The sequence below is a fragment of the Lynx canadensis genome, chromosome A2, assembly GCF_007474595.2.
Source record: "Lynx canadensis isolate LIC74 chromosome A2, mLynCan4.pri.v2, whole genome shotgun sequence".
NCBI classification, from domain to species: domain Eukaryota; kingdom Metazoa; phylum Chordata; class Mammalia; order Carnivora; family Felidae; genus Lynx; species Lynx canadensis.
In genome coordinates this window covers 168,673,025-168,689,611 of record NC_044304.2, presented here as the reverse complement: position 1 = coordinate 168,689,611, position 16,587 = coordinate 168,673,025, and the positions used below count along the sequence as shown (strand labels likewise).

The 16,587-nt window shown below is 45.9% G+C and overlaps 1 protein-coding gene across 4 annotated transcripts in view; it reads right to left on the bottom strand.

The window, feature by feature from the left end:
- DYNC2I1 (dynein 2 intermediate chain 1) overlaps positions 1 to 16,587 on the bottom strand; it is a 61,767-nt gene that overhangs the window by 25,384 nt on the left and 19,796 nt on the right. Inside the window, exons 6-12 of one of the 4 annotated variants that reach the window (XM_030308919.1) lie at positions 14,599 to 14,675; positions 12,136 to 12,190; positions 9,268 to 9,330; positions 5,318 to 5,395; positions 4,539 to 4,755; positions 3,601 to 3,703; positions 1,330 to 1,459 (exon numbers count right to left, since the gene is read on the bottom strand). In XM_030308919.1, the coding sequence (XP_030164779.1) occupies positions 1,330 to 1,459; positions 3,601 to 3,703; positions 4,539 to 4,755; positions 5,318 to 5,395; positions 9,268 to 9,330; positions 12,136 to 12,190; positions 14,599 to 14,675 (723 nt within the window). Of the gene's footprint in view, positions 1 to 1,329; positions 1,460 to 3,103; positions 3,257 to 3,600; positions 3,704 to 4,538; positions 4,756 to 5,317; positions 5,396 to 9,267; positions 9,331 to 12,135; positions 12,191 to 14,598; positions 14,676 to 16,587 lie in introns of those variants that run through there. The other 3 variants (XM_030308920.1, XM_030308921.1, XM_030308923.1) reach the window with 3 other exon arrangements.

Below are 16,587 nucleotides of genomic sequence, written 5' to 3'. Positions count from 1 at the left end.
CTCTCTCTCTCCCTCTCTCTCTCTGCCCCTCCCCTGCTCACGCATGCATGTTCTCTCTCAAAAGAAATAAGTAAACTTAAAAAAAACAAAAAGAAAGTACTGCCACCTAGCACACCAACATCCTATCCTCTTAGAACCTACTGGCTCTGCAAAACCAAACACAACTCGGGTTTCCAACAGGTACGTGCTTCGGCAAAGATCATTTTGTTCCTAATAGGTGTGAGATGAGGACGATGAGCAAAGAAGCTAAATACTCCACTGCAGGCCTAAGGGAGCCATCTGTGAAGCCAGCTTTCCGAGCTTCACCCTGTGACCTTCTTCCCGCCACCCTGTGACAGATGGCGACCACACCCCAGACCCGCTGGCTGCTGACACCATCGGGGACAGAAGGATAACCTAACACAGGCACCCATTCACTGCTGACGCCATCGGGGACAGAAGGATAACCTAACACAAGCACCACTCACTGCTGACGCCATCAGGGACAGAATGATAACCTAACACAAGCACCCGCTCGCTGCTGACGCCACCGGAGACAGAATGATAACCTAACACAGGCACTCGCTCACTGCTGACGCCATCGGGGACAGAAGGAACCTAACACAAGCACCGCTCACTGCTGATGCCATCGGGGACAAAATGATAACCTAACACAAGCACCGCTCACTGCTGACACCACTGGGGACAGAAGGAACCTAACACTAGCACCGCTCACTGCTGACGCCATCAGGGACAGAATGATAACCTAACACAGGCACCTGCTCACTGCTGACGCCATCGGGGACAGAACGAAAACCTAAGAGGTGATTCCTGACTTCAGACACTTTACAACCTTGCTGGGAGGTCGGACGGCTCCGTAACTAGTTGTGCGATGTGGGTAGAGAGCTCCGGAATAAGAGAGAGGTACAGCGTAAGTCCTGAGGGAAGGAGTCCCCTAGAGAACAGACGCAGGCGATGAAGCACCCACAGGTAAATGAGAGGAAGGCCGACAGGGATGGGGGCCTGGCACCCGGAGACCTGCGTGGGAGGGCGGGTGGAACGCGACAGACGTAACATTCTGCTGGACTTTAAATAAACCATCTGCGAGTCTGGGAGCGTGCCCCGTCCCACGTGGGCCATACACCCCTGCTCTGGAGCCCTGGGAACGCCCGCACGGGCTCCGGGTCAGTGAGAGCCACGTGACAAAGGGGTCCCTTCTTCCTCAAGTCCACCCCCTCCACACACCGCCCCCAGGCTCTAGCGTTCGGAGACGAGACACGGGGCGGCTCAAGTACACCTTAGTGTGCGCCACCTGCATTCCGTCACCCCGTGAATACGTCTTATACTAACCTGCTTGGTGTTTTTTCTCCCGAAGTTTCTGATATACATGTCATACTCATTTACTGGTGGTAGGTCCAAGAGAGAGAAAGTGAGTGAAAAATCCAAGTCAATGAGCCGAAGCAGTTTTGTACTGCGTGCCCTTCAAAATTGGAAACGAGACAAAAGTTAAATTGAATAGTATGCAAAGGGAAGGACAGAGAGAGTGCAAGGAACCTTATGATCAGATGCAGGTAGCTGTCAAAGACCGAGTTTTTGTGTGGGTGTGAGTCTGAGGTATTTAATAGTTGTTAAAAATAACACGGTCATGTGCATCAACAATGCAAAAACAGAACGAACCAAATTTTGATTCTTCTAATTCAGTGCACCTGAGGGAACACAAAATAAAGTTACAATATGTGCACTCTAGAAATTTCACGGACAGCAATTACTTTACTCCATGAATTGATGTCTCAACCAGAAGGGTTACATTCTGTGATGTCACCTGGGCTGTGGCCAGAGCACAGCTGGCCAGGTGTGTGCTGTCCTTTAGGCCACTCTTCCGAGATGACCAGACAGGACGTGGTCACACATCACATGACCCGGCCCATCGCCCTTCCTGCCCGGTGAGGCTGCCAAGACACTGCTGGCACATGGTTCCCTCTGGCCTCCTCCTTCCAGCCGCCCTAACGTGGCATGCCCAGGACCAGTCGCTGTCTTTACTGCTCACCCCCAGTGGAATACGAACTCGGCCTGGGCACAGTTTCCTTTCTTTCCTTTCTGTGATTTCCACACAGGTGCTGCTCAGTCTGCAGGTGGTGAATGGTCCTCCACCACCTGGGCACCTTGCAAAGGAGATCTGCTCCTTTCTTCCTTGTGCATCCATTTTGGGCTTTGCCAGTAACTGCCACCTTTGCATAACCTTATTCTCTGACCACTGTCACCATCTTCCCAAATTATTGCCTCCAGTCCCCCATATTTAGTGTAATTTCTGAGCTTAAAAAATGCATGTGATATGTGTACACATGAGGTATCACGATATGGTAACATCCCAGGACATGCTGCCTGATGTCAGGACCACGAAAACTAGGGGCAACCTGTACCCACTTAGGGCCCCTCCCTGACACACCCCTAACTCTAGAGCCTGTGACAATCACTATACAGAACTTGGAGATATTCATCTTCTTGCTTTGTAAAATATAGTTTTATCTTACCTTTATATAGATGCCTAAACATATATATAACTTTATACACACACACACACACACACACACACACACACATATATATATATACACACACACACACGTATATACAACCTTTATATATATGCCTAAACATAAGAACACTGTGTGGTTCTGATTGTTTCTGAATTTATAAAAATTATTTTAAACCAGATGGAGTATCCAAGACTTGAATGAGATTAAAGGAAAAACAAACCCTAGCCATAGTGGCAAAAACTGGTTTTACTTACCTCAGTAGGAGGTCCAAAATATGAGGACAACAAAAATGATGTGAAAACTTATTATTCATGATTTATTTGTTCATTCAGGAAAGTTTACTGAGCACCTACTAAGGCTATGTACTGAGCTAGATAGTATGATGGATTTTAAACAGTTTTTAAAAACATATTTAATTTTTACATTTACTCCTAAATCATATTTAATATGATAGACCTTTGACTTGAGCCTACCTCCTCTGACTTCCATAAATTTCTGATTGTACAGATTCGTAAACGTACGGTAATTATAAGCTTGGACTGTGACGTCTTGTAGTCCTGAGTTCAAAACTCAGCTCCACCACTCACCAGATGTCAACCTGGAGCCTCACTTTCCTCATCTACAAAATGGGGCTGCAGGGGCGGAGCCAAGCAGTTACCACACAGGGAGCACAGAGCCTGAGGCACGGAAGGAAAGTCACACTCAGTACGTGTCACCAACCCTTCGTACCCTTAACCGTCCCAGGTTCCTCAGCTTCCTCATCCGAGGAACTGATGCACTAGGCGATGGACCTCGAGTGGGAGCGGCCCCCGGACAGGCAGAAGGGTCCGTTGCGTTCAGAGAATGAGTGACTGTGACCCTGTGGCAGCCAACCTAGGGCAAAGCCCCCAGGTGCCGCAGGAGTAAACAGAGGTGCACACACTTAACTAGCAACATGGTGTCTGAACGTGGACAAGCGGAGCACAAATCTAAAAATGTACCTAAAGTCCGCAGTGAAAGTAAGAAAGAAGGCCTCTATTTTTTTTTTACGTTGAAGTACATTAAAATTCCATTAATACCCTTCACAAATTCCCAACACACCTACTTTTGCTTAAGGGCCTGAGTCCGACTCTTCTGTCGGCGTGAGGCTGTTGCAAAATCCATGAAAATTCCACAAACAGGGGCTCTGGAAGGGGAACTGTTCGCATCTAAACAAAAAAACAACAAAAAAAGCTATTTTGTACAACTGAAGTACTTCTTTCACACAGGAGAGCTTCCCCGGCTTCACCCCGGCTTCAGAGACACTGGTTTCTCTACAAACCTGGGAGAACATTCCATACGTCTGCACTTGCCATCTCAGTTTTGCTACCTCTGCAGCAGGATGCAAAACAGGAGCATAAGAAGCACTCTGCCTAACTTTCCCTCGGATGACTATATCATATTAACTGCTAATCATAATTAGTTGTATTAATTACTAATTATTACTTATTCTCTTTCAGTGACTTTAAAATATTTACTCCTACTTTTAAAATATTTATCATACCACGAATTTTTGAGCTGGACACGTTTCTAATTTTGCACAGGAAATCCGAGAAAGAAGGGCTCACTTAGGAGTGTTCGAGACCGGTTCGGAGGGCCACATTCCTGAACCCGTCTCCCCGAGCTGGCCCTGGGCTCTGCTGCCCCCACCCTGAGCCTCCTGCTGACACGCTTTCCTTGTGGAAGGTCAAAGACAGTGGCCTCAGAAAACAAGCGCAAGTGCAGACGGGGAAAGGGGAGCAGGGCCGCGTCCAGGACTGGCGGTTCCTGCCTGAGCACCCACAGGCTGACACGTGCTCACAGCCACCCGCAGGCTGCAGGCGCTGACCAGAGGCCGCGTGCAGCTGTTTTCCCCGAAGACAGTCCCTATCACACGTTACAGTCGCCTGGCATCGTCGTGGGAGCACGGGACACTCACACATCTGCCACCTAAGATTAGAAGAATTCCACCCACAAGGACCATGCAGGCTCGGGCACCCACTGTCCCCTGAGACGGATGCGCACCTGTCTCTGCCTCCCTCTCACCCTCCGTCAGACCTCGCTTCTGAGACAGTTTGCAGGACAACTCGCCAATCCTTTCGTTTTCTGCATTAATGGCTTCCTGAATTTCTTGTATCTCCTTTTTTCTAGCCAGAGGAAGCTCTTCGATTTTCTCTTTTGGTTCCAGTTCATTTGAGACATCGTCATCTCCATCACAAACCTCAAAGTCATCTTCGTAGTCCTACAAACGATAATTACACCCTGGAACCTTTAAGACAAACCGACCTTAAACAACACTCGGATGAAACAAAACATACAAATTAGAACTTAAAACAGACAAAATTCTCATTATGGCTAAGAAAGGTTTTTATAGTTAACTGATTTCAACACCACTGAGCTGGAAATCTGTATGGACTGCTGCCATTTTCTCTAAAAATGAACTGCACTGTATAGATGTACATACACAGACAGCTCTTAACAACAGAAGCACGCAAACGTTTTTGTGCTGAGAACGTGAGAGTGTGTGTAAGTAAATATACACACTCCACTCACACGTACATTCATTCAAACATACACACACGTTTGGATGCAGTGCACTTAATGGGTTAAACTGTAAAATCACTCAACCCCATCACCTGGTGGCACTGACAGGCGCCAGCACCTGTTATTGGTAACAAGCCTAAATGAAACACAGGTGGAGTAAAAGTGGCAGCGAGAAATGAAGCCATTAAGTTACTGTACTTAAGCAAATTTTAAGAACAAATTATTTTTAAGCTGAGAAAATTTTTAACTGTTATACAAACTTCAAAATCATCTTCCAAACAAGGTGTATATTCATCAGTTCCAGCATTTTCTATATCAGTGTCTTCCTTTTCAATTTCCTGGAGGCAAAAACCAAACACATAACAAAAAAATTCAATAGCAAATTTGAATTTTGCAAATAGATTGGGAAAATATGTTTTCTAAGATTCATTTAATGTTGCTAACTTTAAAATGTATTTAAATTTTTTTTAATGTTTACTTATTTTTGAGAGAAAGGGTAGACAGAGCGTGAATGGTGGAGAGGCAGAGAGAGGAGGAGACACAGAATTCGAAGCAGGCTCCAGGCTCCGAGCCGTCAGCACAGAGCCCGACGCGGGGCTCGAACCCACAAACCACGAGATCGTGACCTGAGCCGAAGTCGGACGCTGAACCGACTGAGCCACCCTGGCGCCCCAATTTTAAAATGCATTTATAAAACTAACACAACCTAACTGCAAATTCTTTAAGAAATACCTCGCTAACCAGTATGACCATAAAGAGACAAAAGTTAATGAACTCGTCCTTTCTGAGAAACCGTACAATTCTGACGAGATGTGTAACAGGGCGTTCTCAGAGCGTCCCTGTTCTCTTCACGGAGGGCAGACAGGCTGTGCCAACGCTGGCCCCGCAGAACCAGAGCGCTCCTGCCTCGTGGCTTTGCCCTCCAGGCCTGGGGCTCACCAGGGGGATTCTCCAAGTCCTACAGTGGGAGGCGTGCCCCGTCGGGCTCTGGGGGTTTAGGAGGTGAGCTTAGATCACCCTAAAGCCACCCTGGTCTGGATCTTCAGGACAGTAAGAGGCTACCAGGAAAACCAAGTAGAAACATATTCCGGGTTTCCAGGATAAGAGGGGAGCAAAAATGAAATACGTGTTTAGAAAACTCGTCCTTCCCACCCCGAAGCCATTCCTCCTCTTGTCCACATCCTACCGACCCACAACACAGCACCTCCGTGTCACGCAGGCGCAGGTAAGGCACCTCCCCCACCCCTCATCCTCAGCCCAGCAAACCCTCCCTGCCGCACGCCCTCTCGTTCACTCAAGCGCAGAGACCCTCTGAGAGAGAAATGTGACCACAGCACACCCACGTCCACACCTAGGTAGCCCCACCCTTGCTGGAGGGCGCCCCCACACCAAACGTTCCCCAGAAGTGCTCCAGCTCTGATCCCAGGGGGAGCAAGCGCGCCAATAAAGGGGACCCTCTGGGCTTGGGTGCAGAGGGGCAGGACGACGGTGGGAAAGAAATGATCCCCAGGTTTTCACGGGTGAAAACTGGGCGGATGCCGGCACCTCAACCAGAAGAGGCACAGAGGTAGGGGAGGGAGTCCATGGGGAGGGTGGGAAGCATGGCTTGGGTGTGCTGAGTGTGAGGAGGACAGCAGGGCCAGCCAGGAGGAGGACAGCAGGGCCAGCCAGGAGGAGGAAGGCAGGGCCAGCCAGGAGGAGGAAGGCAGGGCCAGCCCGGAGGAGGACGGCAGGGCCAGCCAGGAGGAGGACGGCACGGACAGCCAGGAGGAGGACGGCAGGGCCAGCCAGGAGGAGGACGGCACGGACAGCCAGGAGGAGGACGACAGGGCCAGCCAAGATAAGATGGAGTTCGGGAGGCATTCAGTGACGTGGCCGGGCGCCTTCTAGAACCCAATAAAGTGCCGTGCAGTAAACAGTGCCAGAAAACCAACACTTCACACCACACAGATTCTAGCTGCTCCTCAAACTGGGTAATATCTGGTCTGACTTTCTCAAAGTGCACAGGACTGACGGGATTATTAAGGACACCTCACTGCCTGGGGGTTAGGAAGTTACTTTATGCTGATACTTTATAGGAAAAACTACTCCATAAAAAGGTCCTTTGGGCACACTGTCATATAAAGTCACTGTACATTACAGCGAATGACACATTACATTTATTGCACCAACAGATAAGACACCTGTTAACTGGTAAGAGAAACAAAAATGTGTGCAGAAGTTTTAAGCACATCTCGGGCATCACACTGCCCAATCCCATTCAGCTCCCGAGGACCCCTGACACCACACCCACAGGGGCTCTGCACACCCAGCAAACAACACACTCCCAGAGTGGGCCAGCCTCTCCTCCAGGGGTCAGCGGGGCCGATGTGTCACTTCTCTGCAGAGCTCAAACCCAGCCAAAGACGATGACAACAAAAGTACCACCAGCAGAGCCCAACTGCCCCTTCATCAGTGGCATTAAGCAGAGTGTGGGGAATAAGCTTAGGAATTCCCTGAGCCTGCACTGATGGGTTCACAAGGCATAAAGAATTACAAAGCCATAGAATGCTCACACCCAAGTTTGGGTAAACAGGATTAGGTAAATAGGTACAGGAGTCCCAGGATGGGGTGGGGGGGGGGGGGTTGGGGGGGGGCGGAGGGCAGAGGCCCCAGGATAGAGAGGGCAGGGCCAAAGCCCCAGGAGAGAGAGAGGGCAGGACCAAAGCCCCAGAAAAGAGGGGGCAGGGCCCAGGCCCCAGGATAGGGAAGGCAGGGCCAAAGCCCCAGGGTAGAGGGGATGGGGCCCAGGCCCCAGGATAGAGAGGGCAGAGGTCCCAGGATAGAGAGGGCAGGGCAAAGGCCCCAATACAAAGCTATATGAGGTAAATAAGATTAGGTATGCGGGGCGGATTCACCCCCCAATTTAGTACTATAGCAGAAAGCTGCTCTCACAGGAAGGAAGGACCAAATTAAGTAAACAGGTAAATACGGCTATAGGCCACTGCAGGATGAAGCTGCCCAGAATGGAGCCGATTAGCAAAAGAAAGGTGCCTTGTTGACCCTGAGGTAGCAAGCTCTGTCTTGTTCCCTAGGCTGGTAAGATAAACAGACATGGTGCCTCAAGTCTGCTGTTAACATCCATCTGCCCTGGGCCAGGATTTTGGTTTATATTGACCCAAACCTCTAACACCATATATCTTCAAAACCCCCTTTTCCTCATGCCCATGAGTTAATGTTCCCAGATTTATTGTCTCTTTGTGCACGTCCATCAACATGTTTGTAAGCCTTGTGATCCTAATAAAAACGGAGCAAGGACCTTAATCGGGGCTCTTGTCTCCTCCCAGACATCAGCCATCTCTCACGTTTTAATCCTGCGTCCCACTTTCTTGCTGGACAAGAAAGAACTTTAGGCCCAGAGTCTAGGACAGTACAGTGCCTGATGCCTGACTGGTCAGTTCTGGAAAGAACTGCTCAGTTCTCAATGACCTCCTCTTATAAGAGGATAGTGCCATTTCCTTGATCTCCCTGGTTTGCCTTATATTTCTGAAAATTATCTGTTACCTTGACTCTGTCTCACCGATAACGAACCTCATCTTTTAGTTGGCTTCTTCAATCCTCCTCAACCTTCTTGAATTTGAATACAGAGCAAAGATGAAAAGGCTGGCTGTTCACTTAGCTGGAACCTCCTCCCTGCCACGCTCTTTGCAAAACCTTCTCCTCTCCCTGACAGAGAAAGGCCACGGCATCCAAGCTCCTGCCCAGTGAACCAGTCACCTCCTTCCAGCCCTATACACAAGATGCCTTTGGCACCACCCAGGACTCTCAGATGCAAATTAAATGTCATTAAAATCTATTCCTTCCCTTCATACCAATGTTCTGCTGTCTAAAAGGAATAATGATGGGGCGCCTGGGTGGCTCAGTCGGTTAAACGTCCGACGTCAGCTCAGGTCACGATCTCACGATTTGTGGGTTGGAGCTCCGCGTCCGGCTGTGTGCTGATAGCTTGGAGCCTGAAGCCTGCTTCAGATTCTGTGTCACCCGTCTCTCTCTGCCCCTCCTCCGCTCATGCTATGTCTCTCTCTCAAAATAATAAATAAATAAATAAATAAATAAATAAATAAATAAATAAAAGGAATAATGATTACCCTAATAAAAAGGCACTATGAAAGCAAAGTATGATGAGTAAAAGCATGTCTTTGGCAAAATATAAAAGACATACTCTCCTTACCGCAATTTCTGCACTTCCTGGACTCAGAGCCTGCTTCCACACCGTGGAGCCCTCTCGGCAGCTCTGGTGGAAGATAGCAGAGCCGGTCAGGCCAACCACTGGTACACCTGGTCCCCCATGAAGGCACTGCCCTCAGTGGCTGAAGACCTGGGTTCTGGCCCCGAGGTGCACAAACAAGGTCACTGAGGGCAAGTAATCCTGTGCCTCGGTTTTCCCCTCTGAGAAATGAGAATAATTGTGGTCCCCCCCCAGCCACAGAGATGCATTCCAAGACCCCCAATAGATGCCTAAAACCGTGGATGGTCCCAAACCGTACACATGCCACGTTTTTTCCTATACATACAACACCTATGATTTAATTTAAGTTTAATTTATAAATTAGGCACAGTAAAAGATTAGCAACAATAACTAATAACAAAACAGAACAATTATAATGATATCCTGTAATAAAAGTTATGTGACACTGGTGTCTCTCTCAAAATACCCACTGTCCTGCATTCACCCCTCCCTGTGATGATGTGAGATGGTGAAATGCCCACGTGACGAGGCGAAGGGAGGGGGGGTAAGCAGGAGTGTGACACAGCATTGGGCTACTACTGACGTCTGATGATACATCCGAAGACAGTCATCTGCTTCCGGCCCGTTGCTCCCCGCGGGTATCTGAACCACGGATAAGGGGGCACCACCGGACCTACTTCCCAGTGCCAGTGACCCTGCACCGGTGAGGAAACTGACTTCCAATCCTGTAGTGGTCACAGCACCAGGAAGGCACAAATCCTAGACATCACTACCCACAACTATTCAGTGCATAAGACTGGAGACGGCATGGTGTATGACCATGAAGAGAATAAGGACTTCTCCGTGTGTCCAGAAAATTACTCTGGCATATTGTAGGCTTTCCATAATGCTGAAGAATTCAACGAAGATACACTCAGCATCGATGCTACAAAACATATGACCCAATTCATAAGCCAAAACAAGCTGTCAAATACCTTCAAGAATCTTTCAGGAAAAAAAAAAAAAAATCATACATTTCGCTCCACTGGCAAAAAAAAAAAAAAAAAGAATGTAAAATATCTCACTGATAATTTTTTATATTGATTACATGTTGAAAAGATATTTCAGAAATATTGATTATAACATATTATTGAAATGAATTTTTTTTGCTTCTTTAATGTGACTACTACAAAATTTATAACTACAAATGTGGCTCACGTTATAACTCTAATGAACAGTGCTAATCTAGAGCTCATGAAAAGAAGTGGGAGATACAAGGAAAACATTAAAAAAAATCTATATTATTATCATCCAACAACTCCAGTTCAAGAATTTACCCACAAAAAGCGTGAGGGAGGTCTGCACCCCTCGAACTGAACGGTTTCCACAATGCACTCGGAAAAACAAGAAGTTGCAGGGGAGTGGAGGTGTGTGTGCATGGAGGAAAAAAGGTGCCCCCAGTTACCAAATATAAACATTCATACACGGCTGTAAAAGATTACACAGAGAAAAGAATACAGGGGAAGCAGTCTCTGTAAGGCTAACTTTTTTTCCTTAGGTGGTGAGTGCTCCAACCAGCCCCCAAAACTGAATGAATAAAACAAACCCACATCAAAACAACACATGCCGTGTGATCTAATTTATGTAAAAGTACATGTGTTTCGTGTATGTACATGGAATAAAGCGACACATAAAAATTTGGCACAAATGTTAAAGATGATTATCTCAGTGTCACGGGTTTCAGACAACTACCAAAGAAAGTGACAGAAAAAATTGTTCTTCATAAATAATAACCCAAATCTGCTTGCCACATTACCTATAATAACAAAACAACAAACTAAGAAAATGGTTGGATGATAATTAAAAGCCCAGAGCCCGGCACTTCGCAGCGATCATCTCCATGAAGACTCCTCTGATGGGAAATATGACGCGGGGCTGCAACACAAAGACTGAGAACCGCTCACCAGCACGGAGACCGCGGCGGGAGGGCGGGGCCGTGGGCGGTGTGCTGGTGCTGACGCCAAATGTAGGACAGAGCTTGCAGACAGAGCTTGCAGGCGAGATCTGAGCCCAGGCTTCCCTGCGGGAAGACTTTAATACTGACACAATTCCCTCACTCGCCTGACTTGCGACTCTTCCGGAGGCAGCCGCGGTGATTTATGTCTCCAGGAGCTTGTCCCTTCCTGTAAGTGGCCTAATGTACTGCGTGAAACACTACTGCTCTATCCGCTAGTGACCAGGGGCGCCAAAGGCTCTGCTACCGTAGAGCTTCTCTATTTCTCCCTTTAGTTCTGTATCTTAAGGCTCTTTTGTTAGGTGCACATGCACTTATAATTGTGGCATCTTCCTGTGAGCTAATTGTTGTACCATCATGCAGGTCCTTCGATATCGGTCTCCGAGTCACTTCCGTCTGACACTAGGGCAGGCACTGGAGCAATGACACACTTGCCGTCTGATGCTTTATCTTGTCCAGTTTTCTACTCTCCATCTATTTGAGTCTTTTAACCTAAATATGTCTACTATGTCCTCCTGGAATACCCACTCAGGAAAAACTCCCCTGCTGGCAAGGCCTGTCTCAGGCTCTGCTATCAAGGGGAATCACAAACACACACTCGTGGCTAATCTTGCCGTCTAAGAAAATCAACATAAGGGCCCCTGGGGGGCTAAGTCGGTTAAACGTCTGACTCTTGATTTCAGCTCAGGTCATCATCTCACGGTTTGTGGGTTCAAGCCCCATGTCAGGTTCCGTGCTAACAGCACGGAACCTGCTTGGGATTCTCTCTCCTTCTCTCTCTCTGCCCCTCCCCTGTTCACACTCTCTCGCTCTCAAAATAAATAAACTTAAAAATAAAATAAACATAAATGTCTTACCTTCTTTCTTGAGTCTTTATCTTTTCCATTATTTCTTACTAAACTCTCTGCATACCTAGAAAGTAGGACCAAATTCAAAATTAATTTTAAACAAAGACATGAAACCTAAAACATTTTACACTTCAATGAAGGCTCTTAGCAATATCTGATATGACTAAGAAATGCTATACACTGGCAAACTTCCAAAGCCTGCTTCATTAGAGCAAGGAATACTAAGGTCTTCCTACATTTTCATTGTTCTAGCAGCAACCCTAGAAAGAAAATATCCTCAGCAGAGGGAAAAAACTATGTGTTTTAACAAAGTTCTATGTATGACTCTGTATCCTTATGAGAGTTCTAGAAAACTCCTGTAATTTTATTAGTCAATCAAAAACATTACTTTACGTTTAACATATCTTTATTCCCAAAAGAAAGATTTAACTCGAAATAAGTTCTATTTTTTAATCACATGCTATATGTTAGCTAGGACCTAAAATTAAGGCTTTCAGAATTTTAAATGGATTCTTCACTTTCAGAACCTAGACTCACCAATTCAATACAGCATGTGGTCTAAAGAAACAGAGAACTGAGCAGAAGCCCCAGGCAGCCCAGCAGGTCTGCGATACAAAGTCTAGGAACCTTCACCCTCAGGACTAAGTGCTAGGTTTGCTCAAACTTCAAAATTTAGGCAAAGTACTTTTAACCTGAGTTTCCCTGATCTGTGAAAAAGAATTACCAAATATGGTTGTCATAGAGAACAAATTAAAATCTAGAGCTTACATACAAAAAGAGCATACACACAAACTCTAATCTGTAATCTTCATCAAAATAAAAAGCTTCTGCACAGTGAAGGAAACAACAAAACTAAAAAGGCCGCCCATGGAATGGGAGAAGATATTTGCAAATGACATAGCAGATGAAGGGTTGGTATCCAAAATATATAGAGAACTTCTAAAACTCAACACCTGAAAAATGAATAATCCAAATAAAAAATGGGCACTTCTCCAAAGAAGACCCAGATGGTCAACAGACACACAACAAGATGTTCAACATCACAGATTATCATGGAAATACAAATCAAAACTACAATGAGTTATCACCTCACACCTGTCAGAACGGCTCAAATCAACAACACAAGAAATGACAAGTGTTGGCAGGACGTGGAGCAAAAGGAACCCTCGTGCGCTCTTGGCGGGAATGAGAATTGGTGCAGCCACTGTGGAGAACAGGGTGCAGGTTCCTCAGAAAGCTAAATACACAAGTACCGTAAGAGCCAGCAATGACTCTACTAGGTTTTTACCCAAAGAATATAAAAATGCTAATTCAAAGGGATACATGCACCCTGATGTTTATAGCATCATTATCTACAATAGCCTAGATATGGAAACAGCCCAAGTGTCCACCGAGTGATGAATGGATAAGGAAGATGTGATACACACACACACACACACACACACACACACACACACACACAGGAATATTACTTGGGCATAACAAAGAGTGAAATCTTGCCATTTGCAACAACACGGATGGAGCTAGGGAGTCAGCAAGGTCAGTCAGAGAAAAACAAATACCACATGATTTCACTCACATGTGCAATTTAAGAAACAAATTCTTTTCTCCTAAAGAGAGAGAGACAAACCAGGAAACGGAGACAAAGCAGAGAACGCACTGCTGGTCACCAGAGGGGAGGTGGGTGGGAGGATGGGGGAACAGGTGTTGGGGACGAGGATGCACTTGTGATGAGCACCGGGTGATGTACAGAAGTGCTGAGTCACTGTGTTCTACACCGAATCTAATATAACGCTATATGTTAACTGGAATTTAACATAAAATATAACACTGCATGTTAAGCTGGAATTTAAATGAAAACTTTTAAAAACTCTAGAGCTTACAAACAAAACGAGACTTTACACACAAACTCTAATCCGTAACCTTCACAACACCCACACAAAATAGGTACCCTCCTTAGACCCTCACCAGCGGAGAAAAGGCTCTGGAGGACTACCCAACGTCCCAAGAGGGGGCAGGCCTGCCACTCCAGCAGGTTGGTGCCTGCACTCTGGCCCTCACCAAGGCTACAAAGCCAAAGAAGGCATATTTGATTTGTGCTCTGACTTATACACACTGGCCAGGGGGCACCTGCTGGCAGGGAAGGGTGCCAGGAGCCCGCCTGCAGCGGCCCCGCCCTCTCCGGCTGTGCCACAGGGCAGAGGCTCCCCCCCACGCACACGCTCGCACTCCAAAGTCAGCGCTAACTTTCCAAGTTCGTATGAGCAGATGTTAAAAAAGCAAAACAAGACTGATAATTTATAACAAGCTTCCTAGCTCCTTCAGGGCGCCTAGGATATAATTTGGAGGGGCTGTATCAGGAGTACATGAGTATACCCATACTTCACTTTCATTTACTGGCTATAATCAGGACCGGTAAGAAAAAATCATTTTAAAGCATTCTTCAAGAAGCACAGTGCACATAATAGTCACCAGAGAGCACATGATCCTTCCTGGCTGCTGGTCGGATCTCTCCTTGAACTTGCACCCCGATTTCTGTGCTCACTGTCCTATGAAACAGAAAATTCCATGACATTCATTAATAGATCATAGTAAATTAACTGTAATTAGTGAACTCTGTAAAACAAGCATGGACTCAAAATTCCACAAAAGCATCTCTAATCTTTTAAAGTATGTTTTTACCAGCTAGCTTCAGTAAATTGTATACTTAATGTAAGGAAGATAAGAAAAGGTGTACTAAAAGGTGATGATACATTACCTCAGTAAGTCAAAGAAATCTATACTTATCAATTTCACATTACTTTCAGATAAATCTGACTGGTCCCTTGCACTGCTTAAAATTATGCACTTTCAAAGATAATGTGGCTACTTCAGAGATCCATCTACCTACAAAAAAGAGAATGTAAACAATCTTCTCTTGAATTAAGAGAATCTATAAAAATAAAATTAAAACCATCAGATTGCAAACCAACATATCCAGGTAGGTCACTGAAACGAGAGAGGCATCTGTTGAATAAGCGTGGGCAGGAAGCAAGACCTGCAGGGTGGGGGGTCTGGAGGGAGAGCTGGCTGGTGACAAGACCCCAGGGGACGAGGGGAGTACCTCCCTAGGGCAGGGAAAGCTTACAAGACCTGGGGACTGATCCCTCAAGAGTGCAGAGCAGAAGGAAGGCAGGACTAAATCACTCACTAAGGAAGACAATCTGGAGGGCAATACACAACGTGTATCAAAAGCCTTAAAAATAGCTAAAAATATTCAAATACTTTCTTCGACCTATAAATTCTACTTCTGGGAAATTATTCGTAGAAAAGAAAGGCATGTATTAAGGTTTTAAATCTGTTCGTCACAGAATATTTATGAAATCAAAAAACCTGAATGTTCAATATTAGGTTACTTGTTAAATAAATAAGGTTATGACCATATGAAAGGATACCAGATGGCCATTAAGTATCCAGTTGTTAAAAATCACTTTCCAGGGGCACCTGGGTGGTTCGGTCCGGTAAGTGTCCAACTTTGGTTCAGGTCATGATCTCACGGTTCGTGAGTTCAAGCCCCATGTCAGGCTCTGTGCTGACAGCTTGGTGCCTGGAGCCTGCTTCCGATTCTGTGTCTCCTCCTCTCTGCCCCAACCCCCCCCCCCCACTCATGCGCTGTCTCTGTCTCTCTCTCAAAAAAAAACAAACATTAAAAAAAATTTTTTTAATTTATTTTCCAGAATGAAGAGAAAAAATAGCATGACTCTAATTTTGCATTTTTATAAAGTTCATTTTCATATAGGAAAAGAATTGTAAGTATATACGTATTTACTATTAAATTGATTATCTCTGAGTCTGGGATCATGAATAAATTTTTTTTTTTACTTCTTCCTGTATTTAAAAATTCTTCCAAAATTAATTAGAGAAAAGTATAATTACAGGTTTAACAGGAAGAACAGTCTGGCATCAGTCTACTAAATACATTGGAATGGGGAGAAAATGAAATCAGTAGTTCTAGGTAGGAAAAAATTATGATTTAATGGCTATCTAGATAAAAAGAAAACAAAGAAAAGGTAGCCATGAGCTCAGTGCTTTGTTCCCAAGCTGTGTGGGCTGGTCAGGAGGGTTCTGGCTAGCAACAGATGCCCACAAGGACCTGTTGAAGTCACTACCCCAAAAGCAGAAAGGAGCACGTCCATGTTCAGCAGTGGTTAGTTAACAGAGGGCTAGGGCCACAGGATTCTTCTGGTAGATAAGTCAATATTGCTCAGTTACCTTTAGAAGACACTCTGTTATAGTTATTATGCTTCACCATGCCTTCTTCGTCCCTGAAAACTGAAAGAGTGGGGCGCCTGGGTCGTTCAGTTGGTTGAACGTCCAACTCTTGACTTCAGCTCAAGTCATGATCTCGTGATTCATGAGATCGAGTCCTGAGTCGGGCTCTGAGCTGACAGTGCAAAGCCTGCTTGGGATTCCCCCCCCCCT